At 47.6% G+C, this 26,858-nt stretch overlaps 2 protein-coding genes across 5 annotated transcripts in view; one reads left to right on the top strand and one right to left on the bottom strand.

The window, feature by feature from the left end:
- ZNF609 (zinc finger protein 609) overlaps positions 1 to 8,253 on the top strand; it is a 231,318-nt gene extending 223,065 nt beyond the window's left edge. For 3 of the 4 annotated variants that reach the window (XM_045067409.1, XM_045067406.1, XM_045067408.1), the window contains 5 exons: positions 568 to 934; positions 2,354 to 2,529; positions 2,766 to 2,982; positions 3,467 to 3,545; positions 3,852 to 8,253. In XM_045067409.1, the coding sequence (XP_044923344.1) occupies positions 568 to 934; positions 2,354 to 2,529; positions 2,766 to 2,982; positions 3,467 to 3,540 (834 nt within the window). In that variant the 3' untranslated portion in view covers positions 3,541 to 3,545; positions 3,852 to 8,253. The remainder of the gene's footprint in view (positions 1 to 567; positions 935 to 2,353; positions 2,530 to 2,765; positions 2,983 to 3,466; positions 3,546 to 3,851) is intronic. The other variant, XM_045067407.1, reaches the window with a different exon arrangement.
- Positions 8,254 to 9,804: 1,551 nt separating this feature from the next.
- Positions 9,805 to 26,056, bottom strand: OAZ2 (ornithine decarboxylase antizyme 2). Its single transcript, NM_001289904.1, is given in 5 exon segments — positions 9,805 to 11,063; positions 11,316 to 11,401; positions 12,199 to 12,374; positions 13,645 to 13,802; positions 25,882 to 26,056. Coding segments are annotated over 5 exon segments (570 nt in total). The 5' UTR covers positions 25,902 to 26,056; the 3' UTR covers positions 9,805 to 10,932.
- Positions 26,057 to 26,858: the final 802 nt, after the last annotated feature.

Raw genomic sequence — 26,858 nt, forward strand, 5'->3', positions numbered from 1 at the left:
ACTCTTGATCTCAGGGTTGTAAGTTCGAGCCCCACGTTGGATGTAGAGATTACATAAAAATAAAATCTTTTTTAAAATGGTTTTTTAATAGGTAGAGTTAGAACTGAGAACTTGGTCTTACGTCATGTTCTGCTCATGAGACTTAGAAAGTCTTCCCATGCTTCTTGGTATCACCACTAGACCTCCTTCCTCTGAGCTGGGCAGCACTCATGACTCTCTGCCCCTAAGCTTGCTCTTAAGAAGTGAAACCACCTAAAATTCCTTGGAAAAGGAGCAGCTTCTTTTATTCAAAGACTCCTTTCCCCAGAATGCATTTTCTCCTAAAGAAGACCCACTGGTGGATTTTCCTTTTCCTTCCCCACATCTTGTTTCCTCCTGGGCAGGGAGGGAGCAGGCTTTTTAAAAAGGAGGGACCAGAGTTCGTTCTAAATGAAGATCAACAGAGGCCAAGATTTTACCCTGCACTGGTGTCTAGTATTAACCTGCACTGGTGTTTCTCCTGTGACCTTGCGCTTGAAATCTCACTCTCATCTGTACAACACTCAGTGCTCGTTCTGTGATTTTTAGGAAACAGAGCCCCGGATGTGGACATACGTCTATCCTGCCAAGTACTCGGACATTAAGTCAGAGGATGAGCGGTGGAAAGAGGAGCGGGACCGCAAATTGAAGGAAGAAAGGAGTCGGAGTAAGGACTCTGTCTCCAAGGAGGATGGGAAGGAAAGCACAAGTAGTGACTGCAAGCTGTCCACATCAGAGGAGTCCCGCCTGGGGAGCAAGGAGCCCCGACCGAGTGTCCATGTGCCTGTGTCCTCCCCGCTCACCCAGCACCAGTCCTACATCCCTTACATGCATGGCTACTCCTACAGCCAGTCCTATGACCCCAACCACCCCAGCTACCGGGGCATGCCTGCTGTGATGATGCAGAACTACCCAGGTATAGCCCCCACCTTCCCACTTGGCGCTCCACTAACTGGGAAAGGAAATGAAACAGATTTCAGAGCCAGAGTTTTCTTGCAGACCCCTAAGGCTGACTGTGCCTGGGACAGATGACCGCCCTGTTTTGTATGTGACATTCTGTGAGCTGGTCAGTCTAGCCCCAAGCTCCTTGAATGACCCCTGACTACAGTCTGAGGGACCATGTCTCCCTCCCTTGCTCCAGCTTAAGTTTTGCCTCTATAGTCAGTTTTCCTGGATAACTGAAGGCAGAACTCCCTACCACTGCCATCTTCCCTCAGCTGGGATTTTTTTAAACACATGCTCTACACTTTGGCAATGGGTAAGGTATCTTGGGGAATACAAAAGAAACAGAGAAGGCTAGTTCCCTCTTAAGGAGCTTACAACTTAATTGTATTGGGAGAGACACATGGAACAAATAAAATTCAAACCAGGACAATGCATGTATTCATTTAGAAGATCATGTTCAGCTGGAAGGTTGGAAGACAGCGGGAGAGAGGAAGATCTGTTTGAAATCAGTGGGGGAAGTCCAGTAGAAAACATTCAGCCTGGGAAAGATAAGCTCTTGACACTGCCATCCCTGAATTCTTGGGGAGGGGCACAAAGTAGGGACGTAAGTGGTTTTTAACTCGTTACAGGACTGCTCCTGTTCAACTGTACTCACTGCTTTCTGCTGTCTGAAGCGTCATGTGGGATGCTTCTGGGGGCAGAAGAGCATTCTTTTCACTCCCCAGAGCTCCCCCTTCCTTGTGAGAGAACAGCCTAGTCTTGATATCCTGGTCGAACACTGTAAGGCAGACTCTAAATAGCACAAGTAAACTTTTCAAACAGAGATAGGAGATTGTCTCAGCCTGTGGTGTTCCTTCCTCTGCTATTCCATCCATCCACATAAAAATAACACTTACCTTGGCAAGTGCCTGCTGTGGGCCAGACACTACTCAATGACTTGTGTACACGATCTCATTTAATCTTCCCTATGGAATAGCATTAGTATCTTCCTGCTGATGGGAAAGAAACTGAAGCTCAGAAAGGTTGTTACTTTACTTAAGGCTAGCCAGCTGGTCTCGAGAGGTAAATTTGATCCCAAGGTCATCTGACTCCAAATCCTCGGACCTTTCCACTTCACCATAATTTAGCCTCTCCAAGGTGAATCTCTGAGACTGAGGCTCTAGAGTAGTTGATTCCCCAGAAGCTGAGGTCCATGTTCATAACATCCCTTAGCTAGTGTGCCTCTATAGCACAGTAAAGAAAGGACACGCTAATAGGTTCAGCCTGAAGACATCGTGGTAGGAACACCTCTGCCTGTGCCTAGGAAAGCTGATATCTGCCTAATCGCAGTCACTAAAACGAGTTTCATCTGCCACTTGCATCTCTGACCATTTTACTTCTCCTTCCCCAGGTTCCTACCTACCTTCCAGCTACTCTTTCTCCCCATACGGCAGCAAGGTCTCAGGGGGTGAAGATGCCGACAAGGCGCGAGCCAGCCCCAGTGTCAGTTGTAAATCCAGCTCAGAGTCCAAAGCTCTGGACATCTTGCAGCAGCATGCCAGTCACTACAAGAGCAAGTCTCCCACGGTAAGAGGTGCCGGCTACTAACAAAACCTAGATCCAGGGTCTGGAAGAAGGTGGGCAGGCAAGTTCGGGTCTTAACTACAGTGCAGCCTAGCTGACTTAGCATTGGCTTTACCGGGCATCTCCACAATTCTCAGGTTCCCTGCGTTTGTAAGGAGTCCTAATGTGGACTCAGAGCATCGTGTGTGTGTGTGTGTGTGTGTCTCACAGTAGTGCTTTTGTGTCTGCTTTTTTTCCAGATAACTGATAAAACGTCTCAGGAGAGAGATCGGGGAGGTTGTGGGGTGGTTGGGGGGGGTGGCAGCTGTAGCAGCGTCGGGGGAGCAGGCGGGGCTGAAAGGAGTGTGGACCGGCCCCGCACCTCCCCTTCTCAGCGCCTGATGTCCACACACCACCACCACCACCATCTGGGCTACTCGTTGCTCCCAGCACAGTACAACTTACCCTACGCAGCAGGTAACCTCCTTCCCCTAACTCTTTTTGACTTCGTCCCAGTAGCCTAGTAGTATTGCCCACATCAAGGGACCCCCAGCAAGGATCCTTTTTAATTTTTTCTTGTTGAGCTTCTAATCTGTCCAGATCTTAGCCCCCTGCAGGTAGTCATTAAAGCATAGAACATTTATTTCCTCTCCCGGAACTTAGGGACTTTCAAACTCCTCTAGAAAATTGGCTTTGATATTCAGAAGAATAAGGACCAGGTATTCCATAGCCAAAGAGAAACAAGCAGCTAAAAAATAGAGCCTTGCTATATATACTGTCCGCAGTCACTATATCTGGCCAAGTACCAGATTTTTTTTTTTTTCTGTCAGCACCCCAAAACTCAGGGAAGCCAGGAATTTAAGGAGAAACTCCTGTTACCCACACCAAGCTTAGAAAGAAAAAGTGTTTAATCAGAGGGTTCTGGGAGTGTTACACTAAACATGTCCTCCTTCTCACTCAGGGCTTTCTTCTACAGCCATTGTTGCCAGCCAGCAAGGCTCAACTCCCTCACTCTACCCACCCCCTCGGAGGTGAGAACGGTAAGTCACTTTTTAATTGGGGACAACACGTAGAGCAGGAGGAGTTGATACCTGGATCACAGAACCCTTACGGAGACTAGGAGTGGGGGTCAGTGGTCTGGAAATGGTGGAACCTTGGCCAAGCGTCTCGTAGGGGTCTCCCAGTCTCTGGTTAAGCCACATACATCCAACAAGCGCTGCCCAACACCAGTATCCCCCAAAAGGCCAGAATTGGCCTCCCCGCAGTTCGTGTTGTCAGAGCGCCACCTGGTGGTTATTATACCAGCAGGCTGAGTGCCTGGTTACCTGTCCATGTTTCCCTTACAGAACACCAAGTGCCCGGATAAAGTCAGCTTCACGGGCCCGGACTGGCTCACCCAAGGAGGTGCCGGAGATGCCATTCAGACATCAGTTAAATGGTGTTGATCATCCTGTTTGCCGTTCCTACCATGACCGAAGGCAGACCCTTGGCTATCTCACCTCCACCAGATCCCCGGACTCCCCGACCCTCCCTCTTCCTCAGGAGCTGGAGAGCTGGTACTTAGCAAAAATATTTATTCTCTCAGCCACGGTCGTGACTATTGTGGCCCATGTGGAGATGAAGGCATGGGGAGGAACCAGGGGAACATGGCCTCAGCCCAGAGAAGTCACTGCTCTGTTCCCCCAAGACCCTGGTCAGCTGCCTGAGCAGTGCCAACACCCTCACCCTCACCCCCAGGGAGGGACTCCCAAGCACTGGGTAAGGTCTGAAGACAGCACAGCAGCCATACCCCTCTCACCGTCATTACCACAATCACCAGATTCCTGCATCTCCCCAGCAGTTTGGGCCCTGGGAACTGGCAGCATGTGGAGGAATTAGAATCTCAGGAAAGAAATTGGGGGCTGTTTTCTCTGTACTTGTGAAAACAAGGTCTTCAAACACGAAGACTTCTGCCCTCACGTGAGCACATATAAATGCTCAGAGCCTAGCCTGGAAAGGAAGACCAAGGCATTTGCCCCACCGTGGCCTTGGGCTGCCCGTCAGGCAGGGGGCCAGGGTCCCAACACCAGCACAGGGCTCCCCAGGCATACTGGGAGTAAGCTGGAGCTGGAGCATGAATGGAGTCTGTGAAACAGAACCTGCATCCTCACGAAGTCCTGCTGCTTCCTAGCCCCCAACTCCTTGCCCTTGTCTCTCTTTCCTCCTGACCCCTTGGTGCCTTTCCCAGGGGGATCCCCATGCTGATCGCTCCTTTTCTTTTCCAATGCTTGGCTCTTAAGACTCAGGCAGGTAAAATAGTATTCCCCCCAGCATGGGGAGCTTTGGAGTCTGCCAGGTCACCTTAGGGCAAGGCCCAGGAGGCAGGCCCTGGGAGCACCCAGCAGTTCTTAGAGATGTCCTGTCCATTCAGCCACCTGAGTATCCTCATTTAGGGCCCCAAATATATACAGCCCAATTGCTCTGTATACAAGTACATGACTTTTATATAGCTCAGTCTGTAACCCCGTGTGTGCCAATATAAGCTGTGTATCTTCGTAACACGTTTTTGTTTTAGGGGCCACTGGCCGTGGGAAGGTAGGTGGTCCTTACACCCTGGGATAACACATCCAAGCCATTACGCCTCAGAACCACAGAGTGTACTCAGTGGAGCTGTGCTATGAGGCAGCGGACATTTCTCTGCTCCCCTCAGAAGTGCAGTCTCCCAGTCCGGCTTTATGCTCTCTGCCCTGGGAAAGGGATGAGGATGTGGCAGCTGTATTGGAGTCACTTCTTCCCCCGCCTAGGGGAAGCTTTAGCTCTTATTTTGCTTTTGAGGTATCATCCCTTTGTTCCCCCCTGGCTATCTTGCCTTGACCTTCTGGATTGAGAAAGACTGACACACACCAGCCTAGGCTTGAGAGGGGTATTTGTGACCAGAGTGCCAAAGCGACCCTTTAAGAGCAAGGACTTGGCTCTGACTCCATTTGGGGCAGGGAGGTAGAGGACAGTAAGCACAATGCCTGGCAGAGGCTGCCTGCCAAGAACCCCAGAGCCCTACTCTGAATGGCTTGGGGTCATTTGCTTAAGAGGAGCCCCTCTGACCTATAGAACTTTCCTCTGGGTTTTCATGTCATTGTTTTTATTCAGGTTGGCTTCTGAGCCCTCTCGCAAAACCCACTGTTTTAGACCACTTAGCAGGCCCCTAAGCAGCCTCCCTCGCCCCCGTCATTCCCTCTGCCTCTGCTCACCCGGAGGGCAGTGCTCCGGCCGGGCACTGACTTTCCTTTTACCCATAGAAGTAGTTTCTTTGGACGCCTTCACCCCACCTAACCTGAGTCAACCCCACCAGGAGGATGACTCTGAATTTCAGCCTGATGCTGCCCTGCCAGGCTCCTGTGGGGTGGAGCCAAGTGCCCATCTCTGTTCCTGTTTGTTTTTAAATATTGTGTGTTTTGTATCTGTGGCGCTGGTTTACAGCGTGTTCTGTACATATTGTAAAGAAACTGTTGGGAGTAATTTTCTTTCCCGTTGGGCAGGCCTGGCCCCACATTCCTGCCCTTTCCACTTTGTTCTATAACAGAGAAGAGGAACTTCTGTATTAGCAGGGCAGTCTTGAGTTCTGCAGAAGGGGACAGCTTTTCCTTTTCCTTAAAAAACACTTTGGCTCTCTGATCCTTGTATCAAGCCTCTGGAGAAGAGTAGGAGCTGAGCTGCCCAGAAGAGCAGGTGGGAGCAACAATGGCAGAATAGCACTGCCTTTTTCCCAGGCCCCTTTCCTCACCAGGTCCAGTCTTCCCTCCCTGAAACAACCCGAAGCAGCAGCAGTGGAAACAGATCCTTGACCAGTGCTGTGGAGGGACTTGCTGTCTACCTCCAGCCGCTCTGTATGGGGAGGCGGCCCGTGGGTGGGGGTACCTGTGACTTGTTCAGAGAGATGAGACCCTCAGCAAGGATCCCCTGACCCTGCCCCATGAGCAAAGGCTGGCAAAGTGTGCTGTTAAGGGCCATGACACCCAGACCAAGGCTCAACTGTGAGCCACCCCTGCCCAGGCCTTTTCCAAGACCTCATTTGTCAGGGCTCCACGTGAGAAGCTAGAAGGCAGGAGCCTCACCCCCAGCTGGGACAGTCACGGCTTGGAGAGCTGCTCTTCAGGGCTCACATCTCCTTCCTCATTTAAGGTGTGCTGTTTCCTTCACCCCCCTTCCCTGCCTGTACATGTATGTATACATGTATGAAGCTCCCTTCTCTTACCTCATCCCTTCCACACGTCTCCAGGTCAAAAGACCACATGCAGAAGGGTTAAGAGGGCACCCCATGAAATGAAATGGTGATTCTTGAATCTTCTCTCCAGGCTCCAAGGCGAGGGTGAGAGGATGTGGCTTGGGGGTTGGGAGGGTGAGACTGTAGAAGGGCTAGAGTTACTGTACGCAGGCTTTGAGGTCACCCATGTCGCTTATTATATTGTGTACTCTGTCACCATCCCAGTGTCTACTCTCCTGCCCCTGTGATTCAACTGGGCAGCTAGTTGGCCCCATAATTCTGGGCCGTTGTCATTTGTTTTACTACTAGGGCATCCCAGGAAGCTTTCCGATGATCCTCTGCCATGGGCCCCTCCTGGGATCAAGCCCCTCCCAGGCCCCGCCCCCAGCCCCTCTTGCCCCAGCCCACCCGCTTGCCTTGGTGCTCAGCCCCCCCAATTGGGAGCAGGTTGGGGCGAGCTGGAGGCCCGGGCTGGAGGGGCAGTGTTGCTGTTCATAGCTTTTGTTCCATTGGCGTTGCTCTGTTGGATTTAATTTCAGTCTTCCTGATTCTTCCCTTCTGTAAAGTGTACATTACCAAGTTCCTTGTTTTTTATATATATATATATATAAATATATATATATACAAACTGTACTCTTTTTGCCTTTGTACATTCAGGCAAGAAGAGAAAATAAATCTTTTTAAGAGACAATCACAAATCTGTGAGGGCTGCTGGTTATTTCTCCTGGAGTTTGCTGCTGAGCTGCTTCCCCCTTCCTCCCCACTCTTCTGTTTTCCCTCAGCTTTCCTGATCTTCCTGGTTCTGCTCCATATGCATCCTCAGCTCCACCTTCCCTGGCTGATGGCAAACTGTTGAATCCAGTGTCCAGACTACCTGCCCTGCAGCCCTCTCTTGCCCAGCAGTGTTTTCCGGCTCGGCCACTGGCTTAGCCAGAGGCTTTGCTCCTCTGCCCTGGTCTCTCCTGTCTTCCCCCTTCGGTCCCATTCACCAAAGTGGCTTCGGACCCCTCGGTACCCTGGGCCCTGGCTCCCGGAGGCCTGGGCTTTGGACACTCACTTGTGAAACTATGCAGCTAGGAGCTCTCCGCTTAAGAGTTTGCACTACTTAAACCTGCCTGGGGGTTAGAACAGATGGTTTTTAGAAGTAAGTAAGCAACTGCCCCCTAACATTCCCCCTGCCAATTCCAGCCTCCAGTGTGCTCTGATCCAGAGCCCAGAGAATCATTCCTGGCTGGTAGACTCCTGTGGCTACCCTATCAGAACAAGGGCTAAGGGTTTAGGAGTCAAGAGCATTTGATCAGAATTTTAAAGGGTAGTACATTCTGACACACAGCCCAACCAAACCATTGTTCTGTCTCTTGAACTTTCTCTTTTTCTTCTGATCTTGTCCCCCTTTTTTCTCCTTTCTCTACTTCCTTTTCTTAATTGGCTTTGGAATTGAAGTATATTTTTAAATTATTTGTTGTATTTATTAAATAAAGTTTTTAATGTCCCTGTTCTTAAATTTAGACTTAGTTGCCTTTCACATATCCTCCTTATCCATCAACCCCTCAAAATATACCAAGTTACCTTTTTAAATGGAGTGCAACCTTTGGGTACCAGATTTCTTTCCTGCTGGTGGTCTTATCTGGCAAAATTTCTTTTTTCCAAAGGGAATTTTTTTTTTTTTTAAGATTTTATTTATCCATTTGACAGAGATCACAAGTAGGCAGAGAGGTGGGCAGAGAGAGGGGGGGGAAGCAGGCTCCCTGATGAGCAGAGAACCCAACTCGGGGCTCGATCCCAGGACCCTGAGATCATGACCCAAGCTGAAGGCAGAAGCTTAACCCAGAGTCACCCAGGTGCCCCTCCGAAGGGAAATCTTAACAGAACACCTGGTTTTCCAATTCTGCCCTTCTACCTCTAGTTGCATTGAAGTGGACCTACCAGCAGATGGCAGCAGAAACTCAGGCATGTTTCCTGTCCCCTCTGCTTATTTCAATGAAGGACTAGTAAAGGGCTGCCTTTTGTCTTGGTTCTTTATCCCAGTCTTGTAGATTCTCTGGGCTTAAGTTTACCATGATCCTACACTATACATGAACTTGGCCATTGTCCACGTTCACCTGGACCTCTACTGTAGGTGTCTCACAGTAGTGACCGTTTTCCAGTCCCTGCCTTTATGCTGCCTGTAGGGATTATCTCCTCAGTGAAGGATATCTTTGAGTCCTTCCTGTTCCAACTGAATGTCTAGGTCCAGACCTTCTAATATTGTGGAAGGTGGAGGTGTTACACTCACTTTTAGTAACATGACCCAGTGTGAAAACACAAGTAAGCTCCACACAGAATACTGTGAAAATGGACTAAAGACTCAGAAAAACTAAGGACAGCCACAGCTCAACAGTGGATCATTCCAAAGCTGTAGAAGAACCTGCCCAGCACTTGGGAAAACAGAAGCAAAAGGGGGAAAATGCTACTGTAAGCACCTAAGAAATTAAAAAGAATTTAAAGGGCATCTGGCTAACCCAAGCATGACCCAACATGCAGGTCTTGATCTCGGGGTTTTGAGTTCAAGTCCCATGTTGGGTGTGGAGCTTAGTCTAAATAAAATAATAATCCTAGCTCCCTACAGGGCCACTGGAAGCTTATCAGTCAGCCTGGTGGTACCAGGGGAATGGAAGCCACACCATCCTAGGGAAGGTGTGTGCTATTTCCTTCAAACACCTCCAGGAACAAGAATGTCAGGCAGCTCCATGCAAAAGTCAACTCTGTTTCAGGACCCAGACTTCTGTACTAAAGGAAACACTGCGAACAGCTTGGATCCTGGGGACAGCCTCTATTTTGGACAAAGCTGATGTCTACATACCTCTCTAGGGGTTACTGGCAGTTTGTCCCAGACTCCTAGCAACTGTATTTTGCAGTGTAATGTGGCCCCAGAGGCTTCAGCTGGTTTGTCTGTTCTTACGCACCACTGCTTTTGTCCTGAGAAGCGCGTATCACACCCTGCTACCTTAGGCTCTAGACTCAAAAGAAGAGTGGTAGAAAGCCAGTCCTGGTACAGGAATGAAAAACAGACCAACCACAACTTTAAGTCAGTTTATTGACACAGTAACACAACACACTTGCCTCCCTGACACCCCCACCCCCCTCTCACCCAATCTAGTTCTCTTCCCCTTCCTCCCCCCTTAGAACAAGCTGTTCAGTGAAAACAGAAAAGGGCAGGACACTTCTACACCCTCATTCCCACCCCTAAGCCTTATGGGGCAGGGGCTCAGGCCCTACTCAGAACCTGTTGAGAGAGAGAGGAGGGGCAGTCAGCACTATACTCAGCCAGGCAGAGGCATCCAAGTCCCTAAAAACAGATTCCCACACGACCCCCAGGCCCTGAGTTGCTATTCCTCTTCCTCTCTGCTCTTTGTGACCCTAGGAAGGAGACACCCTGGGGCCTGGGCCTGCAGCCAGGAACAAGAACTGGCTGTGATTTGAGAATTGGGAGTTTGGCTAGTGTTTTTAAGGCCCAGGCACCCCAAAGAAAGCCCTGGTGGTGAGAGTGAACTTCAATGCCCCCATTTAAAATGCACTGATAACATTAAACAGATTAAGCCAGCTTAACCAAATGCCAGAAAAACACTAAGCTGTAAAGAAGGAGGGGGTCAGACCTGGTTTCTGCAGGCCAGACACAAATGCACACAGAGGAGCCCAGGTGGAGTGTCGAAAAACAAGGACACCGTCCAGGGGCCGAAAAGCCTATACTCAGGAGTGTCTGGGTTGAAAGGAAGCAAGGAAAGAAAATACACAAGTCTTAAAAACCAAAAAAGAAAGCCCAACAGCAGGGGAACCTAAGCCTGACAATGCTGCCCACCAGCCCTCCAGGCCCTGCCCCTGGACCCAGACAATCCCTCCCCCTCTAGGCAATGTCCTCCCCTAGGCTAGATAGAGCACATCACACAGCGCAGTTTAAAAAGCTTCTAATGCCAGTTCATAAACATCTTCATTTACTATTGGTGATTACATGTGAATAATATGTTTATACTGTTCTTTATGGAAAACAATTTCAACGAGTCAACTCCGAGAACACAATAGGCAACCCTCACCCTGAGCCCCTCAGCGTCCTTCCCTAGACAGTAAGGAGCGCCCTCCTCTGTCCCAGGGCTGCCTAACTTCCCCTCTTCCCCCACTGTGGCTCTTGGGCAAAGCATCCTCTATGACCATTAGTCCTCATCAGACAAGTTCTGGTCCAGGGGGTAAACCATGAACATCACATCTGGCCGAGAGGGAACACAGGGATGGCCTGGACGCACAATCTCAAAGCCCAGGAAGCTGAAGGTCTTCAGGAGTGGAGCTGCAGAGAGTGTAAAAAGGATTCTGATAAGAAACACAGGGGCAGGTTCAAATCAAGGGAAAACAAAAAACAAAGATTAAATATGTAAGTACTACGCCTTTACTAAAGACCCTTCAGGCACTCCCACCCCTGTGACTTCCCAGGGTTTATATGGCAAACCAGAGCCGTACTTCACTGAATAGGAGGCTCCTTTTCCCCTCGCTACTTCCCTGCTGTCTGGGCAGTAGGGTTCAGGCTACTTTGATTCCTCACCTCTGTCTTCCCGGCCCTTCCTGAAGCAGATGAAGACGTAGTTCACTTTCATCTTCTCTTCAGCAAACTCTAGCAGTGCTAACAATCTGCCAGAAGCAAAGAAAACCACTCAGGCCCATTACCACCTCTCTAGACTTCCCTCCCACCCTCTGTCAAAAAAGCCTTCTGAGGCTTACAGCCGGCAGTATTAATAGGGAACCTCCAGGGAGAAGATTCCCATTTCAAGAGCTCTGAGTTCAAGAAAAAAGCCACAATCCCAAAGAAAAATGTTACTGAGCTCTCTCTTCCTGGAATAAGGGTTCTTCATCTGAAATTAATACGAACCAGCTCCACTAATGCAGTTCACAGGATCATATGGGGCCTGGGAAGAGAACGTGGTTCTTCAGGGGTCTTCCAAAATTGCCCAGTTTGATGACCGCAGCCACTGGCGCAGACTCTGGACCCAGACACTGCCTTAAAGGATTTCCTCAGAAGAAAGGGGCAACTCAAGAGAACTCTGCCTTGAGGACTATTCCTTACACACTTGGCTGCCTTCGAGGGCCTTGCCCAATCCAATGAAATCCCACTGTAGCTCAGAGCTTCCTGCCCTTCTGAACCGCATCACTGTATGGCAGCTCAAGGGGGATTTAATGTCTGCTGAGAAGAGTGAACCATGGGTTGATTAAATGACAAGGATTTGGTTAATGTGATAATGATCTCCTTTAATTATAACCTACGGCAGGCCTGTTTTACTGGCTAAAAATGAACTGTCACAAATTGGTACCTGCTTGGGAAACCTAGAGCCAGGGAAGAAGGCAGACACTGTTCATCTGTTGGCCCCAACAAGCATATGCCCTTCTCTGGAATGGGCCCTCCTTCCCCTTCCCCAGCACCTGCTCCTTACCCTTCTTTGCTCCCATCAGCTAATAATCCATCTGGGATTTCTACAAACAGGCTCTGGCTGGACAGGACTGCATCCCAGGAAGAGACTTTCACCTCGGTGACCTCATACTGGAAGTGGACAATGTGAGGTTTTCCATCATTCACAGGGAGGTCCTGGGTCACAGTGAGCTTCTCGTCCTGGGAGGAGATCAGGTCAGAGGACCAGGTCACTACTACTCTGGCCACGTCACAGGCTCCCTAACCTAGGTGATCCCGGGAGTCCTCTGGGGCCAGTCTCAGGGCAGTATGGGACGAAGGACACACTGAAAATGTAGAGCCGCATGCTGGCTAAATGAAGCCGTCCGTCACTCCTCAGGCACAAAGACAAGCTGATGACAACTACAAGTCAGCATGATGGGAAGGGAAGTATTTACCAAGTGTCCACTAGATGCCAAGTACTGAGCAAGGTGCTTTCTCACTTTTCAGTCCCCACCAGAAGCATCTGAGGTAGTTACTAATACCCCCATTTTAAGTCTGAGGCACTAGGGGCCCAGAACAATTAAGCCACTGTCCCAAGGCTCCGTAGCTAGTAAATGGCAGAGCTGAGACTCAAACCAGGTCTCCCTGACTCTAAACCCATGTGTGTCCCCCAACACCAAATTCTTTCCCTTCTCTCTCTGAAAGAGAAGCATTAGAAACAAATGAGGATGTATGTGAGGGCTTGGCTAGGGCCCAGCTCAAGCAAAGCCTGCTTCCAGGCTAGACTACAGGTCCATCTTGTCTCCCCTGGGCACAACCTCAAGAGACCAAACCTCAGCCACCCTGCCTCCCTTGGGTGGCACCCTGCTCCCCAATCTTGGGGAGAAGCTAAGCCAACTTCTGGGCCTCACAGGAGATTAAAGGGCAACAAACGACTGGCTGCCCCTGCCCAGATCATTCCTAGGGCAGATAGCTAGCATTCTCTAAAGCTCCTGGAATGTAGCCTATGCTGCTGGATGACAGATGATGGAGATGCAAAGCCCCTTCTCCTGCCCCGCACCCACCCCCACTACACTACCCAACCTGCCCCCAACCAGGCCATTAAGGGATGGAAATCCGAATGTCTAACAGTCATGGAAAACTGCTCCTCCTGGCCCTTGGTACTTCTCAAGAGAAAATGAACAGTCACACCAAAAAGTGTTCTTGCAACCCTCCCATTCATCATTCTCCTTCCCACTCAGGACCCTTCTGAACCAGCACTGAAGTGCTGACCACCAAGCTAAGAAGATGGCAGCTTTCGCTTAATGCTGATCTCCTGTTCCCAGTACTTCCCAAAAGCCACAGAGCAGCCTCAGTTGAAAGAGTCCTTCCCGATTTCCCTACTGGCCTGGCCTAAGAGAAGACTCAAGAAGGCAATTATTGCCCCTAAGCGGCTGCTGAGTGGACCCTCAGCTCTGCTCCAGGGCTTCCACCCCACAGTCCTCCTTACCTTATATATTAGAGCTGAGAGAGAAGGATCCCTGCCGCCCCCTCGCCCACCGGGGATCTTCGACAGTGGGTGAGGGGCATCAGGAGCACCACAGAGGCCCCGGAACAATGTGCCTGCAGCACTGGAGCTGGGGACAGTTACTCAAAGGCAAAATACTACTGCAAAAGACAGAGAAGGTGAGACAGTAAACACCAAGACTTAAAAATTTAACACACACACACACACACACACAAAATTTAACACAACACCTCACTCTAACATCTGCCCTGGCTCTCCCAAAACAAACACTCTAAAGCTACACCACTGCCTGCCCATCCTTTCGGCCTCAGCTTCCAGACCTACTTCGGTGCCCTTCAAGCACACCCACCACCCTGCAGAGAGCAGAGGGAGTCCAGCTGGACACATCTGACCAGAGCAGCACCTGCTGGACCTTAAACAAATCTCTGTGACACTGGCAAACCCTGAGAGGAACCAGATCCTGACTTGCCTTCAAGGCTTTAGCACCTGTCCCCCAGTCCTCTCCTTATTCTAACGGTACTTCAACAAACTATGCAGCAATCTCAAAACCTACACAGTTACTTTCAGCTGGAGAGGCATATGGGCCTCAAGAGATCACATGGGCTGGGTACCATGTCCCTGAGGAACTCCCAAGGCCATTTTTCCAATCATGGCTTCCTCCCCAATCTAAGCAAAAGACCTAGACAAGAAATCCATAACCCAAATCTCTCCAGGGTCAAGAACTGAATTAAATCCTGGGATTTGGCTCTCAGAGAAGAGATACACTATGGAACAGAGTATTTTGGTCTGGGTTTGTCCCTGGTATGCCAGCATATGTCAGACTTCCTTGCCCTTCTTTGCTAGAATCTGACCTGGGCACGGGAGTTTACTTAATACTGATGTGCTGAGAATAGACATCAGGCGCATGTGTATCAGGGGGACGGAATATCTGCTGGGAACTAAGTAAGGAAGCCAATAATCAATGGATTACAGAGGGTAAAAAGCTCCTTAAGGAGCTCCCTGTCACCTCCAGGTGTGTGCCCTTACTGCCACCGTGGTTTTCAGGTGGACCCAAAAGGGCTCCAAATCTGCTCCACTGCCGCCTCTGAATCTGACTGAACAGTTCACTAGGCTGAGCTGTAGGCCACCTCAGAGACCAACAGCAAGTGAAGCAGGGAAAGAAGTAGGCAGTCTATGCATGTACGCCACAAGTCAGCAACAGGCCTGTTCCATGACCCCAACACCCCAGCCTCCAGGCAGCTAGAATGCAATGGATAACATATGGAAGGACAGTGCAGGGACATGCTAGAGCCTGCTCCCACGACTCTGCCCTTCTCTTCCCAACTGTGTGTTTAATGTCACATTGGTAGCTTAAATGGGCCGTAGGAGAAATATTTACACCACAGAAATGAGCAAATGACATAAATCATGGCTTTTTTTCTCCTGAGAGCTAGCTGTAATACAATGCAAGGCACCATTCTTCACACTCTTTATGTGGCATGGCGTGCCAGATTCAAGTTCTACACTTGAGCTCAGAGTGATAAAACTGAACTCACACTTCAGACGCAATTGTACAATAACCAAAGGGGCATCCAGCTAAGTGTCAGCATTCCAGCTGAGACAGAAGTCCAAACCCATCACTGCTCTAGCTCGGCTCCTCTTTCTCTGAAGGATTTCAACCAGGGGCCTGAAATTACACTTAGAAATTTCATTGCAGGGTGCCTGGGTTGCTCGGTTGGTTAAGCATCTGATTCTTGATTTCACCTTAGGTCATGATCTCAGGATCCTGAGCTCAAGCCCCACGTCAGGTTCCATACTCAGGGGGGAGTCTGCCGAGACTCTCTCCCTCTACCCCTTCCCCAGCTCACGCTCATGCATGTGCACACACACACACACTCTCTCTCTCTCTCTCTTTCAAATAAATAAGTCCTTTTAAAAAAAAAAAAAAAAAGAAACTTCATTGGGAGATGAGAGCTGCCAGGGCAGCGTCAGAGGGCCTGGCTGCACACAGCACCGATACCGGCGGCAATACACACACACCACCTTCTGCCTCCTCTGGAAAGCCTCAGGCCATCCTCATCTCCCCCACTCTAGCCTCACCAACAGAAATCAGCAAAAGGGGCATGACTAAGGACTACGTTGTTTTCAAGGAGGAACTTATTTGCTACTAGGGACAATAAACTATTATCATCCCCATGTTCTAATGTGTTAAGGGACAGAATAATAGTGGCCGGGCCAGAAAAAATTAAGAAAAAGGTGGACTTCCCTAAGCAAAGGTATATATACCCCCCACAGACAGTGTGGTTCTGTTTCCATTTCCTAGTGAGCACTCTGGGCCTCTGTTGAGGTTCTTGCAGAAACACCAGGAAGGCTGGGCCACTGAAGAAAGCTGGCTTGCAATGTATTGGTCAGTGGAGCTACCCAAGAACTGGGCAGACTTCTCCTCTGGGGTAGACAGATGAAATATCGCCTTGTATACCAAACTGCATGGGTTCCTAAAACAACCAGATCCCCAGGCTCCTGCAGTTCTAGAATTCTGGTGCTAACCTCAGACTCCTACTTCCAAGGAAATTATTCCTCCCTGGTCTTTGGATGAGAGAGCTACATTTAACCTGATGGGCATTCCAATTACCATCTTCATTCTGAGCTAGTTTTCCCTTGCAAATAGCAAGCAATGAGGCCAAACTACTGGAAAGATAAAAGCAGGGTGATTTTTTGGGGATATATATATATATTTTAAGATCCAGAATCCCCTTTGTCTTCCTAGAAATAATCTCTAGGGCCTGCCCTGTGTCCATCACTAACCCATGTGCTCTCTCCTCTAGAAGTAAATTTAAGAAGTCTAGGGGCGCCTGGGTGGCTCAGTGGGTTAAGCCGCTGCCTTCGGCTCAGGTCATGATCTCAGGGTCCTGGGATCAAGTCCCGCGTCGGGCTCTCTGCTCAGCAGGGAGCCTGCTTCCTTCTCTCTCTCTCTCTCTGCCTGCCTCTCAGTGTACTTGTAATTTCTGTCAAATAAATAAATAAAATTAAAAAAAAAAAAAAAAAAAGAAGTCTATTCCATGGTAACAAATCATTTGCTTTTCCACTCTTATTCACAAGGATCCCGGAAATTCCTCCTCCTCCCCAACAAAGTCTGCACAAGAGCAAGTGCATGACTGAGGCTGGAGGGCATTTTGGGTCCCCACCCTGGGATCCACTTCCAGGTCCCTAAGCTAGGGTTTAGGATAAACTTAGTAGACTGGAGATCACAATCAACAATTATCTTCATCGTCTATCATAATGGATCTGCTTTTCATTATTTGCTGTGAATGGCAATTGCTTCTCTTTAAAAAAAAAAACCTGTCATTTCTGAAGTGGGTACAAACTGAGTGGTTAATGAAATTAAGGGGCATAAATAGTAATCAGGCAAGAAAAGTAAATACAAGGCACCTTGTCACTATTTGTAGATGACATGCTACTGTATATAGGAAACCTCAATAGCTCCACCAAAAACCTCTAAGAATAAATCAATTTAATAAGGTTGTAGGATACAAAATCAATTTACAGAAATCTGTTGCATTTATATACACTAATAAGAAACTACTAGAAAGAGAAATTAAGAAAACAATCCCATTTACAATTCCATTAAAAAAGAGAGAGAACACATAGGACTACACTGAACCAAGGAAGTAAAACAAAAACAAAAACAACCCACAAAAAAACATTTACTCTGAAAACTGTAAGACAATGATGAAAGAAACTGAAGATACAAATGCAAAGATATACCATGACATGAACTGGAAGAACACTGTTAGATCCATACTACCCTAAGCAATCTAAAGACTCAGTGCAATCCCTACCAAAACACAAATGGCATTTTTCACAGAACTAGAACAAAGAATCCTAAAGTTTGTATGGTGCCACAAAAGACCCCAAATAGCCAAAGCAATCTTGAGAAACAACAACAAAGCTGAAGGTATCACACTCTCAGATTTTAACGACTGAGCAACCCAGGTATCCCGACAGATTTAAAATATACTACAAAGTTATAGTATTCACAACAGGATGGTATTGGCACAGACATAGAGATCAATGGAATATAACAGAGAGCCCAGAAATAAACCCATACACCTATGTTCCATTAATCTACGACAAAGGAGGCAAGGAGACAAGCATATAAAATGGAGAAAGACAGCTGCATGAAAAGACTAGACAGCTATATCCAAAGGAATAATACTGAACCACTTTCTCATGCCATACACAAAACCAAATTCAAGATTAAAGACGTAAATGTAGGGTGCCTGGTGGCTCAGTGGGTTAAGCCTCGCCCTCCGTTCGGCTCGGATCATGATCTCAGGGTCCTGGGATCAAGTCCTGCATCAGGCTCTCTGCTCAGCAGGGAGCCTGCTTCTCTCCCATCTCTCTCTGCCTGCCTCTCTGCCTACTTGTGATCTCTGTCAAATAAATAAATAAAAATCTTTAAAAAAATGTTTTTAAAGACTTAAATGCAAAACCTGAAACCATAAGACACCTAGAAAACATAGCAGTAAACACTTCATCAGTCTTAGCACTTTTTTTTTTTAGTCTTTCTCCTTAGGCAAGGAAAACAAAACCAAAAACAAACAAATGGGGCCATCAGAACTAAAAAGCTTAAAAAGGAAACTGAACAAAAAGGCAACCAAATGAATAGAAGAAGATATCTGCAAATGATATATCCAATAAGGGATTAATATCCACAATACATAAAGAATTCATACAAGGGTGCCTGGCTGGCTCAGTCGACAGACCATGCAACTCTTGATCTCAGGGTCATTCAGTTTAAGCCCCACGGTGGGTGCAGAGATTAATTTAAAAAAATAAAATCTAAAAAAAAAAAAAAAAGAACAACTCATACAACTCAGTATCAAAAAACAATTTGATTAAAAAATGGGCAGAGGAGGGGCACCTGGGTGGCTCAGTTGGTTGAGCATCCGACTCCTGATTTCAGCTCAGGTCATGATCTCAGGGTCCTAGGATCAAGCCCTTGCCCGCACTGGGCTGTGCACTCAGCAGCAAGTCTACTTGAGGATTTCTCTCCCTTTCCCTCTGCTCCCACCCCCTTTCATGCTCTCTAAAATAAATAAATCAATCTTTAAAAAAAAAGTGGGCAGAGGATCTCAATAGACATTTGTCATATGTCAGAGAAGACATATAAATAGCCAACAGGCATGTGAAAAGATGCTCAACATCACTCAATCATCAAGGAAATGCATATCAAAACCACAGCAGTACATCACCTCATACCTGTCACAATGGTTAGTATCAAAATGACAAGAAATAACAAGTGTTGGTGGCTCAGTCGGTTGAGCAGCCAACTCTTGATTTTGGCTCACATCATGAGCTCTCTCCCTCCACCTTTCTCGCCACCCCCCCACCCTGCCTTTAATAAAACAAAAAAAAAAGGAAAGGAAAGAAATATGGAGTGTTGGTAAGGATGTGGGGAAAAAGGAACCCTTGTGCACTATTGATGGGAATGCAAACTGGTGCAGCCACTGTGGGAAACAGGATGGAAGTTCCTCAAACAATTAAAAATAGAACTACCATACGCTCCAGCAATTCCACTTCTAGGTATTTATATGAAAACACTAATTCAAGAAAATATACACACCCTTATGTTCATCACAGCATTATTTATGGCAGCCAAGATACAGAAGCAACTTAACTGTCCATCAGTATAGGAATGGATAAGGATGTGGTATATATATACACAATGGTATACTACCTGGCCATTAAAAAAAAAAAAAAAGAAATCTTGCCATTTGTGAGAACATGGATAAACCTAGAGGGCATTATGCTAAGTGAAATAAGTCAGAGAAAAACCAATACCTTGTGATTTCATTTATGTGTAGAATCTAAAGGAACAAAACACAACAGAAACAAACTTACAGATACAGAGAACAAACTGATGGTTGCCAGAGGATGAAACAGGTGAAGAGGATCAAGAGGTACAATCCTTCTTTCACAAAATAAATAAGACATGTAATGTGCGACACAGTCAATAATACCGTAACAACTTTGTATGGTGACACATGGTACCATTTTGTAATGCATATAAATACCAAATCACACTATGTTGTATGCCTGAAACTAATGCAACATGTCAGTTATTTTTTCAATTAAAAAAAGAACAGGGGCACCTGGCGGGCTCAGTCGGTACAGGATGTGATTCTTGATCTCAGGGTCATGAGTTCCAGCCCCACAATGGGTGCAAAGATTACTTAAAAATAAGAAAAATAAATACATAAAAAATTAATAAAAGAATAGCCTTCTGTTATTTTATTGACTTTAGTCTTCAAAATGGTTTTGTGACAAAATACACCACCAATCTCAACAGAGAATCTTGCACAACTTTTGCATAGTGAAAGTGGCTTCTAAACACAGGTCCTTCTGTCACAAGATCCAAACCAGATTAGGTTTCATATTCAGTTCAGTCATGTTTCTACTGGCTCCAATGCCCAGCTTTTTCCATTCTGTCCTCACATCCTGCTCACTCCACTGGGGGGCAGGCATGGTTTAATCTTTACCACCAAAAAGATGATTTAAGAAGCTTGATCTAGAGAGTGAAAAGATCAGGCTCATTAAGAAGAATCAAATTTATCAGACTGAACCCAACACGCATCTGGGCTGGTATTGCTTTTGCAGAAGAAAAAAAAAAAAAAACCATGCTGGAAATGAGGGTGTCAAATATCCAAGTCAGTTCAGAAGAGAGATGGGAGATTAGAGCCTATCTGTTAGTGCCTTTTATTTTCTCAGTTGTTATCAGACATGCCCCTGGAAACACTCCTCAGGATACATATGAGTGCTACCGACAGATCACAACCTGCTGCCTCTAATTTAAGGCATTCTGTGAAACTGCTGCCTGGAATGTCCTTAGCAAGTTATAATTTCATACACTGGCTACAGACAGTGTATGCAGCAGATGTATTCCTGGGGAATGTTGCTGGTAAATCAAATTTTTATAATTCAAATCCTATTTTTAAATCTCTAGGCTGCTTACTATTTAAAGGAAGTACCTTTAAATCTCTTGATAAAGTAAAGGATCTCCTGTTAAAGAATCACTTTCAGTTGACTTTATGTCAGTTTTGATTTTTAAATTTAATGTGCTCAAAGCGGGGGACAGCCTGCTACATAGAGATTTAATGTAATTCTGTGACTAACTTCCATTCAGTACACCCAACAAATTTGTGAATTCATTTTCTCCTTGATATACTTTTGATCACATTTCACTTGAATCAGTGGCCTGAACTTGCACCCTTTCTCTCTGGTTTCCACTACCTGTCAGGGGAGGGTCAGATAGCCTTGGTATTACCTATCTTGTGGTATCAAGTGAAAAGACATAAAAACCACATTTCCAAGCATTCTACATGTATCTCCCTCTTTCAGTCTCTTCTGATCCATTCCCATCCCAGGCTCTATCTCAAAGAACACTCTCTAGGCCTGGACTTCCCTCACACAGGATGCTTTTACTGAGACTAAAAAGGTCTCTGATGACTAATCCCGAGAACAGAGGAACCAATCCAGGGGTGCCATCACATTTAACTAAGAAGGAATAGGAAGAAAGGTAGGAGGTGATGGCCACCTCCAGTCTAGTGGAATCTTGGAGGCTGATTTCCAGCTGCCAATTCCCTTCCCATATGAGAAAGGGACCCTGGTCAGATGCCAGGCATAAGTCATTTCACTAGGGCTGTTCTGTGTGCCAAAGGGAGTCTACTTGCTAAGCACAATTATAAAGAAAATGACATCACCACTCTGAATCACATACTGAAAGCATAACTGGGTTTTGGTTGATTCTCCACAAGAAACACACTTGTGGTAGCAGCTAGAATATCTGCTTCTGAGGTCTGCTTATCTTATTACACAACTGATATTGGTACATCTTCTGCCAAAGGTACGTGTAACCACATATGCTACAGAGATGGGGGGATTGCAAGGTACTCATGATTTAAAATTATACTTTAATTTCACATTTTAAGTACCTTGATCTAGCTTGCATAGTAAACTCATCACCCAGTGCCAGCCTCCTTTCCCAGGACAGAATGACTTCATTGTGCCTAGGATATTTTCTTAAGGGTTATCTTCTACAAAGCATTTTATTCTGCTGCTAACAGCAAACTACCTGTTTTGTTCACTTCAAGCGACAAAATTCTTGCTCACCAACTTAGCTATTTCTGGTAGCTTTCAATCAGGCTTCACAGCCTTCCAAGTCATGGCACCAACTTGAATCAACACTGCACACTCTTTCGAAAAGGGATGAATTACTTTTTTTTTCCCCCCGCAAGAAATGCACATATGTAACTCCTCTACCCCACTCCTCAGTCCCCCTTTTTATATTTCTGAGCAGCTCTGAAGCTAAATTTGGATTTCTTGGCAGAGCGAGGAATTACTATTATTAGTCCACACTGCTTTCTAAAGCATACCTCCAATATGGGGGGATTCCCAACTATACCAAGAATCTGTCTCTCTCTGTGGAATGACCTTGAAGATACATGGTAGGAAAACTTGCTCACTCTACTATCCCACACCCAACAAGCCACTGTGCCAAAAAATAAGGAATAACCAAAACCATATCTTTGTGGGGAGAAAAAGAAATTCCATTACCAGGGAACCATTCTGTGAAGATACTCAGGGTAGCTCTGATGTGCTCATGTGCTCTGTCCACCAAGAGGAAACACCTGTGGAACCAAATGCTTCTCAAAGCCCATCAAAGATTGATTATAAGACAGATATAAAGCCAGGGCAAGCTCTTTGCCACGTAATGTACTGTCACAAGGTACTATAAGCTAGCCAGAGACGGAGACTGTCCTCCTGCCCCCATGAATCCAGGGAGAGAAAGGCCATGAAGTCTGATTTCCTTGAATTTAAGCCTCATGTTCCAAAACCATAATAAAAGTGTTTGCTCTTGTGTTGTCTTCCCTACCCCACTATCAAGAATTTTGACAATGTGGAGGTACTAATCAGAACAAAACTGGAAAGGAAGAGCTTTGTTTTCAAAACATACTACCAGCTCTTCTGCAACTATTTCTTCCAGGAAACCAAGCCTCCACCTCTTGGGTATTTCACTGGAGCCAAGGAAGCTAGAGAGCCCATCCCCCACCTAATGAGAGCTAAACTCCTAGTCGGCTCCCTCTCCCCTCTGCAGATATAAAACACCAAGCACACAGACTGGGAAGAACAGGCTCTTATCAGAATCCCTAGTTAGGGCTCTACCACGATCCTTTTAGAAAGTTAGGGGCAGGCCAGAGGAGGCTGGCAAACATGTTATGGAAACAGGATTGCCATAACGCAAAGAAACCAGACACCCTGCACACACCGCCCCACCCCACCCCCAGGGCCAAGGCCTTGCTCCTGCCCAGGCTCTGGCAGGCCAGCTGGCTCCTCCCTCCACCTGCCTTTCATACAGCCAAGCCCCTCAAATTACCAACACACTAAGAAAGGGCCCTGGAGACAAGCAAGCCTGTTTTGCCACTTAGGAAGCGGGATGGAATCTTATATTAAGCGAACCCAACCCCCTCCTTTTTACATGGAAGCACACTAGCTAAGCCAGAACTAGAACTCGAGTCTCACAATCTCATAGTCAATGAAGACCCTTTACGTGTTGGTTCCAAGTACCTGTAAAGGACTTGGCACCAAACCACCTCAGTCCAGGACTCGACAATGCTTCCTGAGACCACCCCACCTTCCAAACCCCCCTGTGGAGACAAAAACATTGAACAGAAAAGAAAATCCATCTCATATCCCCTTTTTTGTGGATTTTCCTGTAGGTTCCTTTGCTTCCCTCCACCCCTGCACTTCACCCTGCCCTCTCATACCTGCTGTCTTACCCTCATCACACACAGCTTTACCACAAGCAACACCTTGGGCATCCAGCACCATCCAAGTATATATCCACCTCCACCTCCTCAGCTCCAGAGGGGCTGAGCAGAGAAGATGTAATAAAAGCAGGGACTGCAAAGGGACATGGACATTGACATTCTCAGAAAAGAAAAACAGAATGGGCTTTGTAGATGTAGAAATGTTGAAAAGTGGGGGTAATGGGTCAAATACAACCATTAAAAAAAACAAAAACAAACAAAAAAAAACACAGAAAACGAGTGAATTTGCTTTCTGTAAACAGGGAAGAAGAGAGGTGTGGGGGCTAGGTAAGAGTCTGAGAATGAAAATGGCTAATGGCTGAGAACAGAGTAACACATGGTAGGAGAACTTAAAGAGGCTGTTGTGGGTACCCTGGATATTTCTGGACAGTACCTGAGAAAGAAAAGCAAAGAAATCCCTGAAGGAAACAAGGCCCTTTTTGGTAGAGAAAGAGCTGACACTAAAGAAATATGATGGGAAAGGTCTTGGGGGGGTTAGGAGGGCAGGGGAAAGAAGGCACTGGTTCTTAGCCCTGACTGCACATTACAAAGAATTACCCAGAGAGGTTTAAAAATACATACTAATAACCAGGCCCCACCCTAGGCCAATTACTCCAGATCTTTCAAGGTGGGGTTCAGGTAATTGATCTTCCAAACGTGCAGCCAAGGTTGAGAAACACTGAGATACAAGAAAAGCTAAAAATCCAGCTGGAATATTTAAGGATGGTGCTGCTAAAGGACTGAGAAATGGCAATTAGAGACCAGCTTATGGAGAAGGGAGCCCAAGTTTGAGAGGAACCTTGTAGAACTCCATGGGGGAAAAAAGCAATAAGGAAGGATATGTTTGTAAAAGGAACTACAGTCCAGCTTTGGACAGACCAGGACACAATTTAAGAAGGATCTGCAGGGAACAGATCTGCTTGCAAAACAATGAGGCCCAAGTGTGGAACAGAGGCCAGAAGGCCAAATCTGGGGACAAAGGGTCTGGTGTGGAGAACTAAATGAGCTTCAGGCTTATTTTGGAAGGGACAGCAACAAGTCAGGGGTGGGGGGGGTCGCAGAATTAGGAAGAAAATTAGACCCAAATTATAAATGGAAGCTATTCTGATGTAGAAAAAGCAAATTGTGAGAAATCAGGATTATGGAACAGTTTCAGAGTCTGGGGCAGAAATACCAGATATGTTTAAAGAAGAGTGGCATGACAACAAGAGCTGCCTTGGGAAAAAGAAGAAAGGTATAGAGAGGAAAGCTGAGTGATCAATTTGCCTAGCTGGGACAGCAGGAAGTATGGAGGAGGCAAGTTTAGAAAATCAATGGTGCTGTTTCAGAAAGATGTGCAGCCTTTCTCTCCAATTATTGGGGAAGACCGGGGTCAGGTTTTGAGGATGGAAACTTGCAAAGGCCCAGTATCCAGAACAGACGGCCTCGTTTTGAGGCACTGGAAGAGAGGGAAGTACCGGGAGAGAGAATAGGCCTTGAGTAGAAGCAGGGTGAGCTCAGTACTGGATCTAACAATCTAAAGATGGGATTCAATTAAGAAGGGTAAAATAAGAGTAAAGAGGAGTTCCAGCTGAGAGAAAATGTTCAGAGGTTGGCCATGTTCAAAAGAGTGTTGGGGGAACCCCACTAGGGAAACAGGATAGCGAATAGGAATCAAGTCCAAAGTGTTCGAGAAATAAAAGGAGGTTGGGAGACAGAGAGAACGAGGCCTAACCGGGAAAGGGGTGTCGAGGGAGGAAAGATGGGAAAAGATGAAGCAGGAGTAAAGGACTAAAGGGACGGCTGGGCATCACGGTAAAAAACTATTAGGCCTGAGAAAACGGGGGAAGGGAAGGGGGAAGGGTAATGAGTCTAGCTGAGAGCTAAAGGTTGGAGACTGACTGGGGGAGGGGCGGCAGTGATAAGAGAGGGGTTTAGTTGGAGGATGCAGTTTCAAGGAAAGAGATTCAAAGGGAAGGGTTAAGTGACTGAAAGGGGAGAGCAAGACAGACTCGGGGGAAAATGGGAAATAATCTGGGGAACCTGGATGAGGGAAAAGCCCCGTTTGGGGAAAGGGACACGGTCCGACGGGACTTAAAGGAAACGGGGACTTGATTGGAAGACTGGGTCCTGGTTTGAGTGAGGGCTTTGCGGGAGCAGGAGGCCCGGATGAGGGGGATGGGCCGGGCTGGAGGGAGGGGGCCAAAGGGCGGAAGGAGGCCCCGTTGCGGGGCTGGGGACTCGGACTGGGGTGGCTGAAGTGGGGAAGGGACCCAGTGGCGGGGGAGGACAGGCCCCCTCTGTGGGGGCTGGAGCCGGCAGAGGGTTAGGGAAGGCCCTCTGGAGCAGATGAGGAGAGGATGGGGGCGGGGAGCCTGGGCCGGGCCGTTACCTGTCCTGGGTGTTTATCATCCTCGGCGGCTCTGCTCAGGGTGGGAGGAGGCGGCGCAGGGAGTGGGTAGGTGGATGAGAGGGTGGGTGTGGGGTCGCGCGCGCGGGGCCGATCTCTGCGGGCTAAGTCCCTGTCAGGCCGCGGGCCCAGAGCCCTCCTCCTGCCTCAGCGAGCGCCTGCCTCCAACTGACCCTCCCCGGCCGCCGCCGACGCCGCCGACGCCGCCGCAACCGCCCCGCCCCCGGGGCCTCATCTGCATAGCCCCACCCCAGCGCCGCACGGTGTCCTGGGAAACTGGGGCCCACAACAAAGGGCAAAGCCCAGCCCCGCCTCCGCGCAGGCGCACCAGGGGATGTGGGGGGCGGGGCAGCCGTCTGGTTGAGAAGTGGCCTTTGCGGGAGGCTGTGGTCGTTGCGGTGGTTTTAAGTGCGCCCCACGAAGATGCGTTGTATTTCAAGTAGAGTTTTCTGGACACTGACCCAACCTAGTTGTCGTCCCTACACCTCTTCTGCATGGAGCCAAGCAGAGGTGTGTCATTTGTAGGCCCTGGGAGGATATTTTATTATACAAAACAAAGTCAAATCTAAGAGTAGTACACACATATTAGCGCCATTCCCAGACTGAGCCCAGGTTCACAGATCTCAGTTACCTCAGCTCATAATGCAGATCAATAATCTTCAGCTGCCAGCTGAGATCAACAGTTTCTGCACCTGAAAGGCATCTCAGGTAAATGAACAAGGTCTGACCCTAGGTGGTGGTCATCTGAAGCCAAATCTCTGTGGGTCAGGATCACAGTCACCTGACAGCAATTGTGGAAGGCACCATGGCTAACTTGTTCACAGCCACTTGAGATCACAATCATGCAAGGTTCACAGTCACCTCCGTTCACTATCCCTGCTGGTCCTTATCACAGGTCAGTGACAACAGGTCACAGTTACTGTGCACAGACCTCTCAGATCGCAGTCATTGTACACCAC

This window comes from Mustela putorius, unplaced genomic scaffold (assembly GCF_011764305.1).
Source record: "Mustela putorius furo isolate JIRA1106 unplaced genomic scaffold, ASM1176430v1.1 tig00003896_pilon_pilon_pilon, whole genome shotgun sequence".
Lineage (NCBI taxonomy): Eukaryota > Metazoa > Chordata > Mammalia > Carnivora > Mustelidae > Mustela > Mustela putorius.